Source organism: Leucoraja erinacea, chromosome 30 (assembly GCF_028641065.1).
Source record: "Leucoraja erinacea ecotype New England chromosome 30, Leri_hhj_1, whole genome shotgun sequence".
Classification (NCBI taxonomy): Eukaryota; Metazoa; Chordata; class Chondrichthyes; order Rajiformes; family Rajidae; genus Leucoraja; species Leucoraja erinaceus.
Window position 1 is genome coordinate 28078868 of NC_073406.1, and position 22769 is coordinate 28101636.

Consider the following 22769-nt stretch of genomic DNA (forward strand, 5'->3'; position numbering starts at 1 on the left):
AAAAGCAGTGTTATTTGGTTCCTTCCAATCTACCTGGTCCTTTCCAGAAACTTAAGAATTTTGGGTGATACACATTAATGTGTCTTGTTTATCCACTTTGCTCAGAACAGCAGGTTGTAGGTTTTAAAATGCTCGGTATTTGTTATGGTTCAGTTCCCTTCATTCGGTTTTGAAATAAACCAAGTGCGGACCCGTTGGCCCCGTCCCCCAACGTAATATTCCACCACTCACCCATAGCCCCAACTGCGCAGGTGCAGCTGACCGGTTCCCGTTGTGACACGAGTCACGGCAACCCACCCCCAAATGCACAGGCACAGCCGGCAAGTGGGAGCGCGACTCCCAGGTTTATTAAAGGTCCCCCTCCCCTCACCTATTTTGTTCCAATGATGTGTTTATGAAGGCATTTCATTTACATGCTCCTGAACACTAAATTCTGACCATTTCAAAGTTATGTTTGTGTCTTAATTTGTTAAATGTGACTGAACCATTCTGAAAATTGTGGAAAATAAAACTGGACATTCTGTATTGGAATTCACTTTTCTAAATCTAATTAAAGTAGAAAAACTGTTATCTATTCCATATTCCTTCATCTTCTGTGCCATATTCCTTCATACCGCGCCCACTGCGCAGGGGAGACTTTCAGTTATTTTAAATTCCCCACGAGCGGATACAGGGCCCACTGTGCAGGCGCGGGGAGAGAGCGTCATTTTCATTGCTGCATCATTTTCACTGCCACGTCACCGGTGCCATTTTCAATTGTGACGCGGTTGACGGGCCTTCCCCCAATTGCGCAGGGGCGGTGGGTGAGTGAGAGTGCGACTGCCAGATTTATGAAAGTTTAAAATGTCATTCACCTTTTCACGACTGGATGTTAAAATGGCGTTCCCTGCCCAGCAATCCTCCCCCAAACTGTGCACGCATGGCCGGCGGGTCCCCGTTGTGACGCCAGAGATCTCTATTATGACACGAGTCAAAATGGCGATTTCAAGATGTCAGCTAGCCAATGTCAATAAATGTCAATAACTTGTAAAATATATAACGGTTAAAATGTCAATAACTTGTAAAATATAGCATCAATATGAACAAAACTTGTTTTATTTACAGCAGGACAATGGTGAGTAAGGTGGGCCAATAGGCCAAAAATTGTAGCACAATCGTGTACCTGTTTGGCGGCATTTCGGAAACATGCACGCATATATATGCAAACAAACAAGATGAGAGTTTTAGTAATAATATAGTAATAGTCCCCCAAAGCAATATTCCTCCTCTGACCCATAGCGGCCAATTGCCCAGGAGTGGCTGACGGGTTCCCGTTGTGACGCCAGCGTTACCAGTTGTGACGCGAGTCACGGCAACCCTCCCCCAACTGCGCAGGCACGGCTGGGCAATTTTAAAGTTCAAAATAGCAATTACCTGTATAATATAAGACCAATGTGAACGCATCTCACTCTCCCTCTTCAGTCCCCTATTCCCCTCCTCCATTATTCTCCCTCTACCCACCCTCCACCAAACCTCCTCTGCTTCCTCCCCTCACCACTTCCCTCCCCTTCTTCCTGTCCCCCTCCCCTCCTCTATTACCTCGCCTTCCCTCCCTACCCCTATCCTCCATTCCCCCTCGTCCCCAAGCACTCCTCCCCTCATCTTCACCCTCCCTCTTTCCCCTCTCCCCCTCCCTTACCCCACCCTCCCTCACCTCCCCTCTCCTTCCCATATCCTCCGTCACATCCTCTCTCCCTCCATACACCCCTCTGCCCTCCCTAACCCCCTCCTATCTCTATACCCTGCTCCCCCACTCCTCACCTCCCCCTATCCGCCCCCCCCACAATGAAAATCATGATTTAAAAAAAAAATGACACCACCCCCTTAACCTAACCACCCCCTATAATGAAAATTGCAATGTTTAAAAAAAAAAAATTCTCAATGAAAATCACATTTTTTCTTTAAAATAACCTAAACACAGTTAATGAAAACGGAAGAACTTGGTAAAAACGGATTAAAAAAATAAATAAAAATGAAAATGTTAATGAAAATCGCGATTTTTTAATGTCATGGAAATTCAGGATTCCATTGTGACGTCATTGTGATGTCGAACGCGGCTGACGGGCAGGGCAAGTAGAAAAGTGCTTTTGTAAAGTGATTTTTGTAAAGATTCAAATGTCAATAACTTTTAAAATATAACATCAATCTGAACTAAAGTTGGCTATTCAAGATAATGGCGAGTAAGGTGGGCCAAAAACTAGCGCTATCATGTACCGTTTTGGCTGTGTTTCAAGAAATCACCCACATACAAACAAACAAACAAACAAACAAGATGAGTTTTAGAAATAGATAGATAGATAGATCGATAGATAGATAGATAGATAGATAGATGTATATATGTTTGTCTCTCTCTCTCCCCCTTCCCCTCTCCCTCCCTCACTCCCCCTCTCTCTCCCACTCTCCCCTTCTCTCTCCCTCTCCCCCTCTCTCTCCTTCTCTATCTCTCCCCCTCTCTCTCTCTTCCCCCTCTCTCTCTCACTCCCCTCCCTCTCTCTCCAACTCCCTTCCCTCTCTCTCTCACCCCTCTCTTTCTTCGCCCCCCCCTCTCTCTCTCCCTTTTTTCCATACCAAGGACTTTATTCAACAACAATTGCATATTACCGTGTACCAAAAAATACGTAAACATTCAATGGTCACAATACATCAAACAGTCATTATAATACAATGGTGCAATCTTTATGTACAATGCTCTTGACCAACGTTCTTCTCTCTCCCCTCTTTCTCTCTCTCTCCTCTCCCCCTCTCTCCCTCTCTCTCTCCCCCTCTCCCTCTCTCCCTCTCTCGCTCCCTCTCCCTCTCTCTCTCTCTCTCTCTCTCTCTCTCTCTCTCTCTCTCCCTCTCTCCTCTCTCCCTCTCTCTCTCTCCTCTCCCTCCCTCCCTCTCCCTCTCCTCCCTCTCTCCTCTCTCCCTCTCTCTCTCCCTCTCTCTCTCTCCCCTCTCTCTCTCCCCCTCTCTCTCTCTCCTCTCTCCTCTCTCCTCTCTCTCCCCCTCTCTCTCTTTCTCTCTCTCCCCCTCTCTCTCTCCCCCCCTCTCTCTCTCTCTCTCTCTCTCTCTCTCTCTCTCTCTCTCCCTCTCCTCTCTCTCTCGGTGCAGTAATTCAGAAACTCGTCTCTCTCTCTCTCGCCTCCTCCTCTCTCTCTCTCTCCCCACTCTCTCTCTCTCCCCCTCTCTCTCTCTCTCTTCCTCCCTCTCTCCCTCCCTCATTTTCCCTCCTTCTCTCCCTCTCTCTCCCCCACTCTCCCTCCCTCCCTCTACCTCTCTCTCCCTCTCTCTCCCCCTCTCCCTCCGCCCTCCCCTTCTCTCCCCCCTCCCTCTCTCTCTCACCGCCTCTCCCTCTTTCTCCCCTCTCTCTCCCCTCTCTCTCCCCTCTCTCGCTTTCTCTCTCCCCCATCTCTCTCCCTCCCCCCTTCTCCCCTTTTACCATTCACGTGCTGTTTTGTGTTACATTCTATGTCCATCTTTCATTTTGACAACATTTACAGCCTCTTTGGTCATCAAAGTGCTATTACTGCCAACCTTATCCTTCCTCCTCACTGAAACATGCTGGTTCTGAACTTTGATCAATTGGTCTATAAACAATTTCCTTGTGTCAGATGTAGACTCACTCGATAACAATTGCTTCGAATGCAGCCTCCTGACCTCTGACCTAAGCCCTAAGTTAATGAACCACAAGTTGTGCACGGGTACAGGAGGCAGTCCCGATGCAATTGTCGATGCAGCCAGGAAAGAGTTAGGAGGTAGGGCCAGTGTGGGCCTCAAACAAGGACTGTTCAATGTAACCAACAAAAAGGCAGGCATAGCTGGGGCCATGCGTATGCTCATGGCCCAGGATCTCCGATGTTGTTGGAAGAGACTGATCAAAAGGGGATAGTATAGTTTAGTTTAGTGATACAGCACAGAAACAGGCCCTTCGGCCCACCGAGTCCACACCGACCAGTGCTCCCCGCACATTAACACTATCCTACACACACTACGGACAATTTACACTTATACAAAGCCACTTAACCTACTAAGCTGTACATCTTTGGAGTGTGGGAGGAAACCTAAGATCTCAGAGAAAACCCATTTGCTCACGGGAAGAACATAAAACTCTGTACAGACAGCACCCATGGCCAGGCCGGGTCTCTGGTGTGGCAACTATCGCTGAACCGCTGCTCTGGATGGAATCAGGGCAGTTCAGTGAGGCAATAGCTGGGCAGAAATAATAGATCTGCCAAGACGGTCCAGTTTGTAGATTTTGAGGAGGAGATAGAAGCAGGGCTGGGGAACAATAAAGTTGGAGGCTGTGGAGGGGAGATTGCCAGAGGTGATGAAATCAGTCTGGGGGATAATGGCCTTTTGTTCATCTATGGTCAATGGGGTAGGTATGAGGAGGTGGCTGAGAGCTGGCGTCTAGCCTCATTAGGGTAGACGTCTAGCCTGCCAGACTACAACTGCACATCCCTTGCTCGTGGGTTTAATGACAAGGCTGGCATAGTTGCAAAGTGAGCAGAGGGTTGTGCATTCAGAGGGGATGAGGTGGGAGTGACTGAGGGGAGTAGAGAAGTCAAGACAGTTGATGTTGCTTGGCAATTGGAAATAAAAAGATTCAGTTGAGCTGGAGGCCAGCAGTGGGAGTCCAAGAGGAGGAGAAATGTTAGAGACGGGAGAAGAAGTCATCACTGGGTGGCGAGGACTCCTTCCCATAGTGAAAGACCTGGAGGCAGAGGCAACGGAAGATGCATCATGATGGCCCCGGAAGCTCTCCTTGAATCCATGTGATATAACCTTCCAGAGTAGCCTACCTTGCTTGAACATCTACAATCCTGACCTCGACATCATTCTTGGTTACTTCTTTAAAAAACTCAAATTCGCGAATCATGATTTCTCACTTATAAAACCATGTGGACAATTCCTAATCAACCTCTATCTGTTCAAATGCATATTCTGGTCCATCACCCATTTTCCAGCACCCTTGATTCCAAAGACCAACAGAGATCACATTATAATGATACAATATACCTCTGACCCATTAGTTATACCTCGTCCGTGTCTCTAAAGCACCATGGACAGCTAGGAACTTAAATAAAACAAATATTAAACTGTAAATTAATTTTACAGCAAAACTTACATTTGTTGCATGGGACAGCTCGGGCACCAGTTAAGGAGTTGCCCTCAGAAATCCTGGTGAGGGTTGGATCGGTGGCCTCCTGCTGGGCCATGCGCCACTACCGGGCCAACCCCCACCAATCTGACATTTGCCAAATCTTCCGAAAATGCGGTAGGGTGGGCATTCCCGCCGTCTGATGCAGGCTTCTCAGAGGAGTAAGTCGAATGGTCCGGTCCGCCCAGGCCGTCGGGGGGCTGAGATACCAGTCCGCAGTGTCAGCCTCTGACATCGGCTATGGGAACGGATCTGCTGGCCCCGGCCATCGAGCTCAACCCACTCAACCGATGAGGTCGAGATCGGTTGCCTCACCTGTCCTACCCGCCACTTTTTCGGGGAGATTTCCACGGGGGATTTCAATCGCGTTCGGCTTAAAGGAGGTGCTGGAAAATTGGTGGTGGGCCTGTATATTTTATCCCTCAGAATCTTCTCCAGTAACCTGCTTGCCATTGATGTTAGAAACATAGAAAATAGGTGCAAGAGGAGGCCATTCGGCCCTTCGAGCCAGCACCACCATTCATTAGGCTCAATGTTCTATAGTTCCAAGGCTTTTCCTTGTCACCCTTCTTAAATAGAGCAACCCTCCAGTCTTTATGAATTATTTGATAAATACAACTATAAATGGAGTAGAGGAGCAATGACATATGGCATTGCAGATGTAAAACTCTACAGGATTAATGAAGTGGGTTGGGTGTATAAAAATCAACAAAATTAGTAATGTGTGAGTAAGGCGGTCAAGAAGAAATAAATATTGAAACAAGTAAGATTCTCAGGAGGCTAAATAGGGTAAGTGTTGACAGGATATTTCTTCTCATGAACACAGTGTCCAGTAAATGACTGCAGAAAACAAGACGGTGCCAAACACAATTAGAGAGAGAAAATAAACAAGTTCTCAGTAGAACAAGAGGTAGACCTGACTGTTCTTTTGCACAGTTCAGAAGTAGTTGTTCCTGAACCTGATGGTGTGGGACTTCAGGCTTCTATACCTCCTGCCTGACAAGAAGAGAGCCTAACCCAGATGTCAGAGTTCCTTGATGACCCATGTTGCCTTCTTGAGGTAGAGCTTCATAGGTATCCATTCGATGGTGGGCTGGGCAGTGCCTTTTGGACCAGGCTAAGTTTACCACTCTCTGCAGACCCTTCTCTTCCTGTACATTGGAATTGTCATACCAGGGCATGAAGCAGTCGAGATACAAGATACAACATACATTTAATTGTCATTTGGACCCCTTGAGGTCCAAACGAAATGCCGTTTCTGCAGCCATACATTACAAACACATAAACCCAAGACACAACATAATTTACATAAACATCCATCACATCGCTGTGATGGAAGGCCTAATAAACTTATCTCTCCACTGCACTCTCCCCCCCCGATGTCAAAGTCAAAGCCCCCGGCTGGCAATGACGATTGTCCCGCGGCCATTAAAGCCACGCCGGGTGATGCGAGGTCGCACACCGGGTCTTGGTGTTAGAGCCCCGGTGTGCGCTCGCAGAGTCCCGCGGCCATTCCAAGCCGCGCGGGACAGTGATGTAGGCCCCGCTCCAGGAGCTCTTCAACCCCGCAACTCGGGCGGGGGAAGTCGCCGTTGCGAGAGCCCTGAAAAGCGGTCTCCCTCCAGGGACCCGCGGGCTCCCGGTGCCGCCGTCCACAGACCTGCCGTTGGAGCCTCCGACTCTCCGGTAGCAGCAGCAGCAGCAGCAGCAGCAGCAACAGCGCTCCTCCACCGCTCCACCCGCTCCGGACTCGGCCAGCCCCGCGACGGCGACGGTGAGTCGGCACCAGAGTCCCCGGCTTCTTCCTGTTGGAGGCCGCTCCTCGTTGCGGCCCCAACGACAACGGAAACCCGACGAGAAAGGTCGGGTCTCCAGTGCAGGGAGAGATTTAAAAAGTCCCCCCTCCCACCCCCACCCCACCCCCACCCCCCCCACACACACACCCCAACAAAAAATAACAAAAACTACATTAAAACACAGACAGAAAATAATAAAACGCGGACAGACTGCAGAGGCCGCTGCTGGCCAGAGTCGCGCCGCCCACCGTATTCAGGATTCGTCAGTCAGGATTCGTCAGTCAGGATTCGTACTACAGTGCATCTGTCGAAGTTTGTTAGAGTAATCGGTGACTTGCCAAATCTCTAAACTGCTGAGAAAGTAGAGGAATTGACATGTTCTTTGTGGTTATATCTATGTGCTGGGCTTATCTGAGGTTTATCCCCAGGAATTTAAAGCTGCTCTCTTGACCGCTGAGTCATTGAGCAAAACACGAAGTGCTGGAGGAACTCACCAGGTCACAATGCATAACACAATTCTATTTTCCTCTGCAGGATATTGACTGGGTACAGACAGAAAAGCATGTGTTTGAACAGGCCTCCAGTAACCCATTTCTTGTTGGTCTTCATTCTTGTTTCCAAACAGAAAGCAGGTAAGAATTTTTTTTAATTGAAATTGACTTTTTTCTGCCTCCTTGGTTCTTTTATTGGATCCCATTACAAATAACTATGGATTTGGAGAGGTGTAAATCTTAAGGAGGAATCCCAGATATTATGTATTTTCATTGATTTTAGATATAATTTATTGTCAAGAGATTGTGAATTCAAATTTTAAAATAGGCCATTCCACAAACTTGTTTTCAGTAAGCAAACTATAATATTGGAAGGAACACTGAAACATCACAAGGTGGGCTTTCTTGGCGATGGTACGGCAATTTAAAAATACATTTTCAGCTATTGTACTTCTATATCTTTGGGATATTTTGGCTCAGATCGGATTGTCAAAACGAAATGTAGAAACATAGAAAATAGGTGCAGGAGTAGGCCATTCGGCCCTTCGAGCCTGCACTGCCATTCAATATGATCATGGCTGATCATCCAACTCAGTATCCTGTACCTGCCTTCTCTCCATGCCCCCTTTAGCCACAAGGGCCACATCTAACTCCCTCTTAAATATAGCCAATTAACTGGCCTCAACTACCTTCTGTGGCAGAGAATTCCACAGATTCACCACTCTCTGTGTGAAAAATGTTTTCCTTATCTCGGTCCTAAAAGATTTCCCCCTTATCCTTAAACTGTGACCTCTTGTTCTGGACTTCCCCAACATCGGGAACAATCTTCCTGCATCTAGCCTATCCAACCCCTTAAGAATTTTGTAAGTTTCTATAAGATCACCCCTCAATCTTCTAAATTCTAGCGAGTACAAGCCGAGTCTATCCAGTCTTTCTTCATGTGAAAGTCCTGACATCCCAGGAATCTGGTGAACCTTCTCTGTACTCCCTCTATGGCAAGAATGTCTTTCCTCAGATTAGGAGACCAAAACTGTATGCAATACTCCAGGGTACACAAAAAAGCTGGAGAAACTCAGCGGGTGCAGCAGCATCTATGGAGCGAAGGAAATAGGCAACGTTTCGGGCCGAAACCCTTCTTCAGTCTGAAGAAGGGTTTTGGCCCGAAACGTTGCCTATTTCCTTCGCTCCATAGATGCTGCTGCACCCGCTGAGTTTCTCCGGCTTTTTTGTGTACCTTCGATTCTCCAGCATCTGCAGTTCCTTTTTAAACACTGCAATACTCCAGGTGTGGTCTCACCAAGACCCTGTACAACTGCAGTAGAACCTCCCTGCTCCTATACTCAAATCCTTTTGCTATGAATGCTAACATACCATTCGCTTTCTTCACTGCCTGCTGCACCTGCATGCCTTCTTTCAATGACTGGTGTACCATGACACCCAGGTCTCGTTGCATCTCCCCTTTTCCTAATCGGCCACCATTCAGATAATACTTTCTTGTTCTTGTCACCAAAGTGGATAACCTCACATTTATCCACATTATACTGCATCTGCCATGCATTTTCCCACTCACCCAACCTATCCAAGTCACCTTGTAGCCTCCTAGCATCCTCCTCACAGCTAACACTGTTGCATTCAATTCCCTCGTCCAAATCATTAATATATATTGTAAATAGTTGGGGTCCCAGCACTGAGCCTTGCGGTACCCCACTAGTCACTGCCTGCCATTCTGACAAGGACCCGTTTACTCCTACTCTTTGCTACCTGTCTGCCAGCCAGTTCTCTATCCACATCAATACTGAACCCCCAATACCGTGTGCTTTAAGCTTGCATACTAATCTCTTATATGGGACCTTGTCGAAAGCCTTCTGAAAGTCCAGATATAACTCATCCACTGGTTCTCCCTTATCCACTCTACTAGTTACATCCTCGAAAAATTGTATAAGATTCATCAGACATGATTTACCTTTCATAAATCCATGCTGACTTTGTCCAATGATTTCACCACTATTGCAAAGAAAGCTATTGCATCTTAAAACCCAAACAACCAAGCAGTAAAACCATCAGTACCGTGTACATTATATGCCTATATTATCATCATTGTATATTTGATAATTCCGTAGTCTTTGTGAGCAAAATATGTGGTCTGTTACGGGACGTAGTTTTCACTTTGCTATTACAATTCAGTCAAATGAACAGGATTTACTCGTTTGAAGTCTGTGTTAATTATAATTTTATAAACCCATCAAGATACTCTAAATTATGTTTTGATAAGTACCATTGTTAATAATGTAGGAATAGTTCATGTGACATATTAAGAAGAAATTGCAAATCTAAAATAGAGCCGGACAGCATGGAAACAAGCTCTTAGGCCCAACTTGCCATGACGACCAAGATGTGCCAAATATGCTAGTCCCACTTGCCCACGTTTGTTCCATTTCCCGTTAAAACTTTCCCATCTATGTACCTGTCCAAGTGGAAAAAAATCCACTTATCTGTCTAAAAGCTTTTTAAAAACTGCAGGTGGTGGAATTCTAAAATAAAAAAACCAACAAATGCCAGGAGTGCTCAACAGGCAGTGTTGGTGAAGAACAAAATAAAGTTAATATTTCATATCATTAGTCTTTCATCAGAGTTTGGCTTAGAAGGCTAACAGGGTATTTTATTTTATTAGCTAAGATAAAGAGTACAAATGCATGAATGAACTGTTGGTAAAACGTATCAGAACACAGTGAATGTTGCCACTTTTAACAGTACCAGTGATGGTATAAAAGAGCTTTACAAAAATATAACCAGAGCTAAATAAATATTGTTATAAGGGAAAATAGGCTATATTGGGCAGTTTTCCTAAGAAAAAGGCTGTTGGGAGATTAAATAGAGATGAAAGACCCAGAAAGGGTGATGTGTAAATACCTTTGTAGTTTAGCACTGAGGTGTCATTGGCCCAAATTGGATGTTTTTTTCTTCATTCACCTCTTTACGGCAATGTAATATTAAAGGTGAATTTGGAAAAATGTATAATATTGCAAATAATTGTGGGATGGGGCAGGAGGGAAATTGTTCTGGAACTCTGCCCTAAAAAGAAAATCTGTGGACATGCGATATTGCAGAAAAATAACTTAAAAAAATATAAAGCACTAGATTACATGCATTGAAACTTCAGGTGTCACCCAACATTTTGAGTTTTGTACACAGATGTTACTTTATTCGTAATGTAGCAGTTTTTAACGATTTCTGCATTGTAGTTGTTAAAATTTATTTTCTGTTGTATCTTTTAGGTTGTTTTTGGTTATAGAATATGTCAACGGTGGCGACCTCATGTTTCATATGCAACGTCAAAGGAAGCTTCCCGAAGAACATGCCAGGTATAAGATATTTTGTTTAGAGATACAACATGGAAATAGGTCCTTAAGTCCACCGAGCATGCTGACCCGTTCTCATTAGTTCTGTCCTATCCCATTTTCTCATCCACCCCCTAAACATTAGCGTAATTTGCAGAGGCTAATTAATCTACAAACAACACGTCCTTGGGACGTAGCAGGAAACCGGAGCACATGGAGGAACGTGCATACTTCACGCAATCAGCCCCTGAGGTCAGGATCGCACCGAGGTCTCTGGTGCTGTGAGGCAACAGCTTTAATAGGTGCACCACTGTGCTGCCTTCAGTATGTACATCTACCCACATGAACTAAAAACAAAATAGTTGTGGATAATAACTCTGGGCCAAACTGAGTCCATGACAGATAGGCAAATAATAATAATGAGAAATACCTGCCTGGGAGAAAAGAATGAGACCGGTGCAGCAGCTTTTAGTTATGCCAAACTAGGTCCTTATTACCTCTAGCCAAGTGTCGCGATGTATAAATTCATTAGGGGAACGTACAGTGTTTTACAAATGGTAGGGGGATCAAGAACCAGAAGAAATTGCATAGAAACATAGAAAATAGGTGCAGGAGTAGGCCATTCGGCCTGTCCAGCTTGCACCAGCATTCAATATGATCATGCCTGATCATCCAACTCAGTATCCTGTACCTGCCTTCTCTCCATACCCCCTGATCCCTTTAGCCACAAGGGCCACATCTAACTCCCTCTTAAATATAGCCAATGAACTGGCCTCAACTACCTTCTGTGGCAGAGAATTCCACAGATTCTAGCAGTTTTCCCCACTACCGATGTTAGACTAACTGGTCTGTAATTCCCCGTTTTCTCTCTCCCTCCCTTTTTAAAAAGTGGGGTTACATTAGCTACCCTCCAATCCTCAGGAACTACTCCAGAATCGAAAGAGTTTTGAAAAATTATCACTAATGCATCCACTATTTCTGGGACTACCTTAAGTACTCTGGGATGCAGTCTATCTGGCCCTGGGGATTTATCGGCCTTTAATCCATTCAATTTACCTAACACCACTCCCCGGCTAACCTGGATTTCACTCAGTTCCTCCATCTCATTTGACCCGCGGTCCCCTGCTATCTCCGGCAGATTATTTATGTCTTCCTTAGTGAAGACGGAACCAATGTAGTTATTCAATTGGTCTGCCATGTCCATGTTCCCCATGATCCATTCACCTGTTTCTGACCGCAAGGGACCTACATTTGTTTTAACTAATCTTTTTCTCTTCACATATCTATAAAAACTTTTGCAGTCAGTTTTTATGTTCCCTGCCAGTTTTCTTTCATAATCCATTTTCCCTTTCCTAATTAAGCCCTTTGTCCTCCTCTGCTGGACTGAATTTCTCCCAGACCTCTGGTAGGCTGATTTTTCTGGCTAATTTTGTACGTTTCATCTTTTGTTTTAATACTATCCTAGATTTCCCTTGTTATCCACGGATGCACTACCTTCCCTGATTTATTCTTTTGCCATACTGGGATGAACAGTTGTTGTAATTCATCCATGCAGTCTTTAAATGCCTTCCGTTGCATATCCACCGTCACCACTTTAAGAATCAATTGCCAGGCTATCTTGGCCAATTCACGTCTCATACCCTCAAAGTTACCTTTCTTTAAGTTCAGGACCCTTGTTTCTGAATTAACAATGTCACTCCCCATCCTAATGAAGAACTCAGCCATATTATGGTCACTCTTGCCCAAGGGGCCACACACAACAAGACTGCTAACTAACCCTTCCTCATTACTCAGTACCCAGTCTAGAATAGCCTGCTCTCTCGTTGGTTCCTCTACATGTTGGTTTAGAAAACTATCCCACATATATTCCAAGAAATCCTCTTCCTCAGCACCCTTGCCAATTTGATTCATCCAATCTATATGTAGATTGAAGTCACCCATTATAACTGTTTTACCTTTGTTGCTCGCTTTTCTAATTTCCTGTTTGATGCCATCCCCAACTCCACTACTACTGTTAGGTGGCCTGTACACAACACCCACTAGCGTCTTCTGCCCCTTAGTGCTTCGCAGCTCTACCCATATCGATTCCACATCCTCCAAGCTAATGTCCTTCCTTTCTCGTGCGTTAATCTCGTCTCTAACCAGCAATGCAACCCCACATCCTTTTCCTTTCTGTCTATCCCTCCTGAATATTGAATATCCCTGGATGTTCAGCTCCCAGTCTTGGTCACCCTGGAGCCATGTCTCCATGATCCCAACTATATCATAGTCATTAATAGCTATCTGCACATTCAACTCATCCACCTTATTACGAATGCTCCTTGCATTGAGACACAAAGCCTTCAGGCTTGTTTTTACAACACTCTTACCCCTTATACAATTATGTTGAAAAGTGGCCCTTTTTGATTTTTGCCCTGGATTTGTCTGCCTGCCACTTTTACTTTTCACCTTGCTACCTATTGCTTTTACCCTCATTTTACACCCCTCTGTCTTTCTGCTCATACATTTAAGAAATCCTTTCCCTTTAACTCCATCCTCGACTATCCCGCTGCAGAATATTCATCCCCTTCTTTCCGACATAGTTTGTGCCGACATGCACTACCACTTCCTCACATGACAGTCCCGCCATCCCAGGGATCAATCTCGTGAACCGACGCTGCACTGCCTCAATCACGAGGATGTCCTTCCTCAAATTAGGGGACCAAATCTGTACGCAATACTCCAGATGTGGTCTTACCAGAGCCCTATACAACTGCAGAAGAACCTCTACTCCTATACTGAAATCCTCTTGTTATGAAGGCCAACATTCCATTAGCTTTCTTCACTGCCTGCTGTAACTGCAAGCCAACTTTCAGTGACCAGGGTACAAGGACACCCAGGTCTCGCTGTACCTCCTCCTTACCTAACCTAACCCCATTGAGATAATAAGCTGCCACCAAAGTTTTTGTTTTTGTTTTTGCCACCAAATTGGATAACCTCACATCTATCTATATTATACTGCATCTGCCACGCATCTGCCCACTCACTCAACCTGTCCAGGTCACCCTGCAACCTCCTAACATCCTCTTCACAGTTCACACTGCCACCCAGCTTTGTGTCATCCGCAAACTTGCTAGTGTTGCTCCTAATTCCCTCTTCCAAATCATTAATATATATGGTAAACAGTTGCAGCCCCAACACCGAGCCTTGCGGCACTCCACTCGCCACTGCTTGCCATTCTGAAAAGGCCCCGTTCACTCCTACTCTTTGCTTCCGGTCTGCCAATTAATTTTCTATCCATGTCAACACCCTACCCCCTACCAACTTAAATTGGTTTAAGGTGAGAGCGGAAGATTTAATAGGAATTTAACTTTTTCGAAATTAACTAAGATTTAACTTTTTCACTTATGGAGGTTATATGGTGGCTGTATGGAGGTGGTTGAGGCTTGTGTAATAATAGCATTTATAAGACACTTGGACAAGTACATGGATAGTAAAGGTTTAGAGGGATATAGGCCAAACACTGGGCAAATGTGATTAGCTTAAATGGGGCATGTTGGTCAGTGTGGACAACTTGGGTTAATGGGCCTGTTTCTGTGCGGTATCACGCTATGACTCAATTAGTGTGGTCATACGTCCATCTATTATCTAAATGGTGTCAAGTTGGGGAAGTACAACGGGATCTGGGGGTCCCTGTTCATCAGTAAATGAAAGTATGCATGCAGGTACAGCAGGCAGTGAAGAAAGAGAATGGCATGTTGGCCTTCATAACAAGAGGAGTTAAATATAGGAGCAAAGAGGTCCTTCTGCAGTTATACAGGGCCCTAGTGAGACTATACCTGGAGATTTGTGTGCAGTTTAGGTCTCCAAATTTGAGGAAACATTCTTGTTATTGAGGGAGTGCAGCATAGGTTCATAAGGTTAATTCCCGAGATGGCGGGACTGTGGTATGATGAGAGAATGGAGCGGCTAGGCTTGTATACACTGGAATTTAGAAAGATGAAAGGGGATTTTATTGAAACATGTAAGAAGATTAAAGGTTTGGACACGCTAGAGGCAGGAAACATGTTCCAGATGTTGGGGGAGTCCAGAACCAGGGGCCAGTTTAAGAATAAGAGATAAGCAAATTAGAATGGAGATAAGGAAACACTTTTTCACACAGAAAGTTGTGAGTCTTCCCATTGTCTAGTTATTGGAAGTAACATGGTATGTGCCTACACATAGTCTATAGATTAGTAAGATTAAACGAGAACTTACCAGTTTGAAGTTTGATCTTTATTTTATGAGTAGTTACGATGAGGGACTACGTGAAGAAGACCCCGTCCCTGCGCATGCGCGTCAATCTTCAAAGCAGCGGTGTGAAATCACAGATAATAATCAACGAAGCATAATAGTAAAATACGTGAGACAAACATAACTTCCAGCTGATCTTTATGAGGGTGGGAGCGGAGGGCACGTAGTCCCTCATGGTAACTTCTCATAAAATAAAGATCAAACTTCAAACTGGTAAGTTCTCGTTTAATCTTACTATTTTACTTCGGCGTCACTTGAGTGACTACGTGAAGATTTCAAAGCTCTGATTTTCATGCCATGAGAAACGAGTCTACACAACCATAACTGTTGCTATGACAATGAGGGAAAACCCTTCATAATGCATACAGTCATGACATTGATTTAAAACATGCTGATGCTGTTAATGAAGTAATCATCATAGTAACACCTCCCGGGTGCTACTATAAATAAAATATGTAAATAGAATTGCCAAATACCTTTGGTCTGGCATTGGGTTATTATAAAATGTTTGGAAAAAACGAACCCATTCATTTAAAATTTTTATTTTTTAATTTTTTTAAATCATGCTACAGCCATTAGGATGTGATCAAACGGAACGTAAACAACCCTTGCTGCTGATGTTGCAGCAGCCCTGGTGCAGTGAGATCTGAAATCAGTATCTACTCCTGCATAGATGAACCCCGTTTTATCCCTGGACATCGTCTGACCAGATACGGTTTTTATTTATTTTTTTCCTTTTTTGAATAAATAAGCATAGCAAATTCAGAGCCTTGAAAAACTCTTGTTGACCTTAACACACAGTTGTATATGTGTGCCCTCAGATAGCCAAAGGTCACTGGGTATGCCTTGAACCACTTTCAGACCTGACACCACTTCTGCTGTGCTTAAGTAATTATAAACATAAAATATTATATTTTATTTACAAATGTAATCATCCTGTCCCTTCACAATATGTAGCGACGACACCTGTTACGCAAACCCTGCGCCAGTAGGATAACTACCTTATGAGAGCCGGCCAGACTTAAGGATGTAACTGGAGCCCTCTGTGAAACAGTGTTAACACAATGTCAGTATCCCTTACTGTCTTGTAGTTGTCCTGGGAACTTTTGTTAAAGATATCCTTACAAACTTGATATCTGAGTTGAACCAACAGAGTGAGTCCCATTTGCTGCAGTAAATATGATGGGAAAACACATTGACACCATTAATGGCCTTAGCACTTAAATTATTGTCAAAAGACCAATTAACAATAAACTTCAAGACATCCATAGTCTGTACCATTTTAAATGGAACATTAGCATTAAACAACACTTCCCATTTCCTGCAAAGAAATGTACTGTTTTTTGGTGTTATATCAGCACTCTGGAGTGAACCCATACTTGGGTAAGTGTGCCAACTCCAGCCGTAGGGCAGTCTAATTCAGATACTGCTGAGCATAAATTGATTTTAACATGCAACGGCTGCTTTCCCGAGCCATAACCTCTTATAAGGTTGTCTTATTATTCCCGACAAATCGGGAATTTAAGCTGCATAGACCAATCAGACAGTATGAAATCTAAAGCGGGATCTTGATGACTTTACTTGAAGACCCGACTGACCAGGCAAAATGGAGGAAAATATAAACCATTCCTCCTCCTTGTAGCGAGAATGTATCTTTCGCCACTCTTCTGCCACATATTTATTGCAACCTATAAATAAGCATGACAGCAACGTATCAGTATACGGTGTTCCATTGAACCCAAATCATAAATACTATGTGGTCCAACACCCATTCTGTGTTGTCATGATCTGTACTTGATAATACACCTGTGGCAAACAAAATTAGTTAAACCACAACAGATTATTTTATTTTTACTTTATTGCACCCATGTGACCAACAAATGCCACCATCATAATGTATCAACCTGAAATTGAGCAAGCAGAATAAGCATATTTGCTCAGTCACTCTTTTACCCATCGAATGCATGTAGGGTCTATAAATAGTTATCCCAATAATTGATAATCATGCAAATCTCCTCCACATCCAAACTGGAGATGACCTTCGCAATATCTTGCATTAGGCCATATTACTGTATTATACTGCCCAACTGCTGGCACAATGCTGCATACTGTTTGTACATCATAGTGGCTTTGGTAGCTTCAGCTAGTACAATACAATACAATGTAATATAATAGTTTTATTCCTCACGTTGCACATAAGTGCAAGTGAAATGAATTTATCAGCAGCAGCAGTAGTAATAGAGTCAATATATTAACAATGACTTACATGGCACTTTAAAATTTGCCATTTAGCATGATGTCAATTCTCCCACTTGCACAGCTGAATCACAGCTATATATTGCCAATTAGTCTAAATGACTAGTGGCTAATACTAACCACAGGGCTATTACAGATTTCTATAACTGTAATCTGCCCAGAGCTGCGTCATAGGCCAATTAATAGCTAAAGCTAAATCCCAATGACCAACAAGTCTATTTGGTAACAACTGAATTTTAACTGTATAGAAGAGCCCAACCTCTTAAATATAGTTTGAGACTCCAAATGATCCCTGTAAATGGGAACACCTTATAAAATCAGTTGTTAATTAGCCATTTTTCACAATGACCAGGCCATCCTTACATCATTTTTTGCCTGTCTTAAATGACAACTCTGGCCCAATTTTCGAGACTGTCTCTGGCCCCGACCTGCGTTGCAAACAACTCTGGCCATTTTACCAGGCCTGTTTTGAAGGCAATCCTGGCCATAACAATGAGCCTGCCTTAAACACAATTCTGGCCCAATTCCTACCTGCTTTACGTGGTTAGATGCCTCTAAGGAGATGATTATATTTTAATAATTCGTGAATTGTGCAATTGAGTGTAAATCTTACCAACTTGTAAGTGTTCTTTAGTTGCAGAATATATGGAGCCTCTGGCTGCATTAATGCTGCCACCAGCTTCAGTGAACCGCTTACCGCTGATGCAAATGAGGCTTTGCCCGTTGTTGGCCTTGACCGGTCCAACAGTTTGTGCTTTGTCCTCCAGGTTTTCCCTATTGAATTGGTTTTACCTGAATAGTAGATTCAGCGGCTGTCTTTAATGCCTGAGCGGTGTTCACTGCATGTGTTCGGATGGCAACCTTTCTGCCAGGCATGGTACTTTAGACCCTTGGATATGCTCCATAGCTCAAACTCGGCATCAGATTTGTACTGACCCGGAATGTTCCCTGCTCTATAAAAGAGACACATTAAGCAGCCCTATTACAAGGCGCTACTGGCACGGGCTTTTCCATAGACCCTTGCTCCTTCCCCTAGAGGGAAACATAAAGCAGCCCTGTTATAAGGTGCTGCTGGTGATGGCTCTAACATAAGCCTATACCACCATACTATAGGCATGCATTTAAAGCAGCCCTGTTATAAGGCGCTGCTGGCGCTGACTATCCCATAGGCCAAACACTGTTATTAGTCTAGGCATCAACATGAAGCAGCCTTTTCAAAAAAGGTGCTGCTGGCACTGGCTCTGACATAGGCCCACGCTGCCATAGACTAGGCATATACTTTAAGCAGCCCTGTACAAGGTGCTGCTGGCGCTGGCTCTCCTATAGGCCAACGCTGCCTTTAGCCTAGGCATCAACAATGAAAACAGCCCTGTGCAAAGATGCTGCTGGCGCTGGCTTTTCAATAGGCCTGCGCTGCCATAGACTATGCATGCATTTTTAAGCAGCCCTATCTCAAGGTGCTGCTGGTGCGAGCTCTCCCATAGGCCCACGCTGCCATAGACTAAGCGTCAAGCAGCCCTGTTCCAAGGTGCTGCTGGTGCAGGCTCTACCATAGACCCATACTGCCATATACTTGGCATCAAGCAGCTCTGTTCCAAGGTGCTGCTGGCACGGGCTTTCCCATAGGCCCACGCTGCCATATATTAGGTGTCAAACAGTCGTGTTCCAAGGTGCTGCTGGAGCGGGCTCTCCCATTGGCCCCCGCTGCCATATAACCATATAACAATTACAGCACGGAAACAGGCCATCTCGGCCCTACAAGTCCGTGCCGAACAACTTTTTTTCCCCTTAGTCCCACCTGCCTGCACTCATACCATAACCCTCCATTCCCTGCTCATCCATATGCCTATCCAATTTATTTTTAAATGATACCAATGAACCTGCCTCCACCACTTCCACTGGAAGCTCATTCCACACCGCTACCACTCTCTGAGTAAAGAAGTTCCCCCTCATATTACCCCTAAACTTCTGTCCCTTAATGTCCTTCATGTCCTCTTGTTTGAATCTTCCCTATTCTCAAAGGGAAAAGCTTGTCCACATCAACTCTGTCTATCCCTCTCATCATTTTAAAGACCTCTATCAAGTCCCTCCTTAACCTTCTGCGCTCCAGAGAATAAAGACCTAACTTATTCAACCTATCTCTGTAACTTAGTTGTTGAAACCCAGGCAACATTCTAGTAAATCTCCTCTGTACTCTCTCTATTTTGTTGACATCCTTCCTATAATTGGGCGACCAAAATTGTACACCATACTCCAGATTTGGTCTCACCAATGCCTTGTACAATTTTAACATTACATCCCAGCTTCTATACTCAATGCTCTGATTTATAAAGGCTAGCATACCAAAAGCTTTCTTTACCACCCTATCTATATGAGATTCTACCTTCAAGGAACTATGCACGGTTATACCCAGATCCCTCTGTTCAACTGTATTCTTCAATTCCCTACCATTTACCATGTATGTCCTATTATGATTTGTCCTGCCAAGGTGTAGCACCTCACATTTATCAGCATTAAACTTCATCTGCCATCTTTCAGCCCATTTTTCCAAATGGCCTAAATCACTCTGTAGACTTTATACTAGGCATCAAGCAGCTCCGTTCCAAGACGCTGCCGGCGAGGGCTCCATCATAGGCCCACGCTGCCATAGACTAGGCATTCAAATAAGCAGCCCTGTTCCAGGGTGCTGCTGGCGTAGGCTCCTCCATAGGCCCACGCTGACACACTCCCTAGTGTGTCTAAATGGAACATCTTCTCCAGTATTATTTCCATCCTAACCAACCTCAAAACAATTATTTTTATAACTTACTGGAGGGGAACCCTCCCAGCACTAATGCTGACCTTTGAGGTTAGTTTTGATCCCATACCCTGGGGACCACTGCAGTCTGGAAACCGTATTGCTACTGGATTTCCCTCCCCTGGGAACCCCAGCATCTGTATATTTTACCGGAGGGGAACCCTGCCGGTACTGGGGCTGACCGTCAAATCGGTTTTACCCCGCCATATCGGGGAACCCCACATCTATATCTATTACCGGAGAGAAACCCTACCGGTATTAGGGTTGACCATCTAAACAGTTTTACCCCACTATATCGGGGAACCCCACCATCTATCTCTATTACCGGAGGGGAACCCACACGGCAATAGGGCTAACCGTTCTTTAAACGGAGCCTGCAGAGGAACCCACTCCTCTGAGAATAACATTTTAATTTACAAGTACCCGTAACTACCCAGGTCTCTGGCACTGCAAATCAGCAAATCTAATGCTGCTGCAGTGCAACTACAACTGGGATATTCTGGTTCCCTCGTCGGCCTCAAATGCTCAACCCACTCAACCCAAAAAAGCCAAAAGGGACTCCTGCTCCAAGCTGGAGGATGAGACAAATTTTCGTCAGCGATGGCGGGGCCTGAATGCAATCACCTCCTACAAGGCGAAATCAGGAGGTAGCTCGAATGTCGGCGTAGCATCACTCCCTGACGAGCTCAATGCGTTTTACACATGATTTGATAGGGAGAACACTGATGTACCTTCTCGAGCCTCCATTCGCGGTGATGGTATTTTAGTCACAGTCACAGAGGCCGACGTCAGAAAATCCTTCAGAGGGGTGAACCCCCGAAAAGCGCCTGGACCTGATGGTATACCCGGTTGTGTTCTATAAACCTGTGCGGACCAACTGGCTGGAATTTTTACGGACATTTTCAACCTCTCACTTCTGAGGTCTGAGGTTCCCACCAGCTGTAAAAGGGCATCAATTATAACGGTGCCCAAGAAGAGCAAGGTGACGTGCTTCAACGACTATCGACCAGTGGCACTAACTGATGGTGATGAAGTGCTTTGAGAGGTTGATCATGGAGCAAATCAACTCCTACTTCGACAAAAATCTGGACCCACTGCAGTTCGCCTACCGCCATAACAGATCAACGGTGGATGCGATCTCACTGGCTCTCAACGCGACTGGACCACTTGGATAACAAAAACTCATATGTCAGGCTGTTATTCATCCCCTCCAAGCTTGTTACCAAACTCGCAGAACTGGGTCTCTGCGCATCCCTATGAAATTGGATCCTCGACTTCCTCATTCACAGACCACAGACTATTCAAATTGGTGGAAAGGAATCAGCCTCGATAACAATCAGCACGGGAGCACCTCAAGGCTGCGTGCTCAGACCCTTGCTGTACTCACTCTATACTCATGACTGCGTAGCTGGTCATAGTGCGAACTCCATTATCAAGTTCGCTGACGACACCACTGTTATGGGACGTATCACTGATGGGGACGAGTCAGAATATAGAAGAGAGATCGACCGACTGACCAAATGGTGCCAGCACAATAACCTGGCCCTCACCACCAGCAAAACCAAGGAACTGATTGTGGACTTTGGAAGAGGTAGGATGGGGACCCACAGTCCCGTTTATATCAACGGGTCGATGGTGGAAAGGGTCAAGAGCTTCAAATTCTTAGGCGTGCACATCTCAGAAGATCTCTCCTGGTCCGATAACACTGATGCAATTATAAAGAAAGCACATCAGCGCCTCTACTTCCTGAGAAGATTACGAAGAGTCGGTATTTCAAGGAGGACTCTCTCTAACGTCTGCAGGTGCACAGTAAAGAGCATGCTGACCGGTTGCATTGTGGCTTGGTTCGACAACTTAAGCGCCCAGGAGCAGAAAAGACTACAAAAAGTAGTAAACACTGCCCAATCCATCAACAGTTCTGACCTCCCTTCCATCGAGGGGATCTATCGCAGTCGCTGTCTCGAAAAGGCTGGCAGCATCATCAAGGGCCCACACAATCCTGGCCACACACTCATCTTCCCGCTACCTTCAGATAGAAGGTACAGGAGCCTGAAGACTGCAACGTCCAGATTCAGGAATAGCTACTTCCCCACAGCCATCAGGCAATTAAACTCAACTCAAACAAAACTCTGAACATTAATAGCCCATTATCTGTTTATTTGCACTTTATCTGTTTTATTTATTCATGTGTGTATATATTTATATAATGGTACTAGACCAAGTGCAGACCCGTTGGGTCTGTTCCCCCAACTTGCGGTTGTGGGGGGGGAGGCGGCATGCAGCGTCACACACACTAACTACCCCCCCCCCCCGCACTCACGCTAATTACCCCCACCCCCTTGATATTATATTAATATTATTAATTTTCTCCTTTTACCCCTTAACCCCCCTATCTACTGACGCATAGCCCCCAACGCAGTCACATCTAGAGGGGGGGGGGAGGGGGGGGTAGAGAGTGAGAGCAGAGAGAGAAGGGGCAGTGACACAGAGAGAGGGGCAAGAGGGAGAGGGGGGTGAGAGGGGAAAGGTGTTGGTGGACGGGAGGAGAGAGAGGGTGAGAGTGAGGGGGGGGGAGAGAGAGGGGGGGAGAGGTGAGGGGAGGGGGAGAGGTGGGGAGCAGGGAGTGTGGAGGGAGGG

The 22769-nt window shown here is 45.1% G+C and overlaps 1 protein-coding gene across 6 annotated transcripts in view; it reads left to right on the forward strand.

Moving 5' to 3' along the window:
* Nucleotides 1-22769, forward strand: part of LOC129711774 (protein kinase C zeta type) — a 458626-nt gene that overhangs the window by 332484 nt on the left and 103373 nt on the right. For all 6 annotated transcript variants that reach the window (XM_055659716.1, XM_055659717.1, XM_055659714.1 and 3 more), the window contains 2 exons: nt 7513-7610; nt 10745-10831. In XM_055659716.1, the coding sequence (XP_055515691.1) occupies nt 7513-7610; nt 10745-10831 (185 nt within the window). The remainder of the gene's footprint in view (nt 1-7512; nt 7611-10744; nt 10832-22769) is intronic.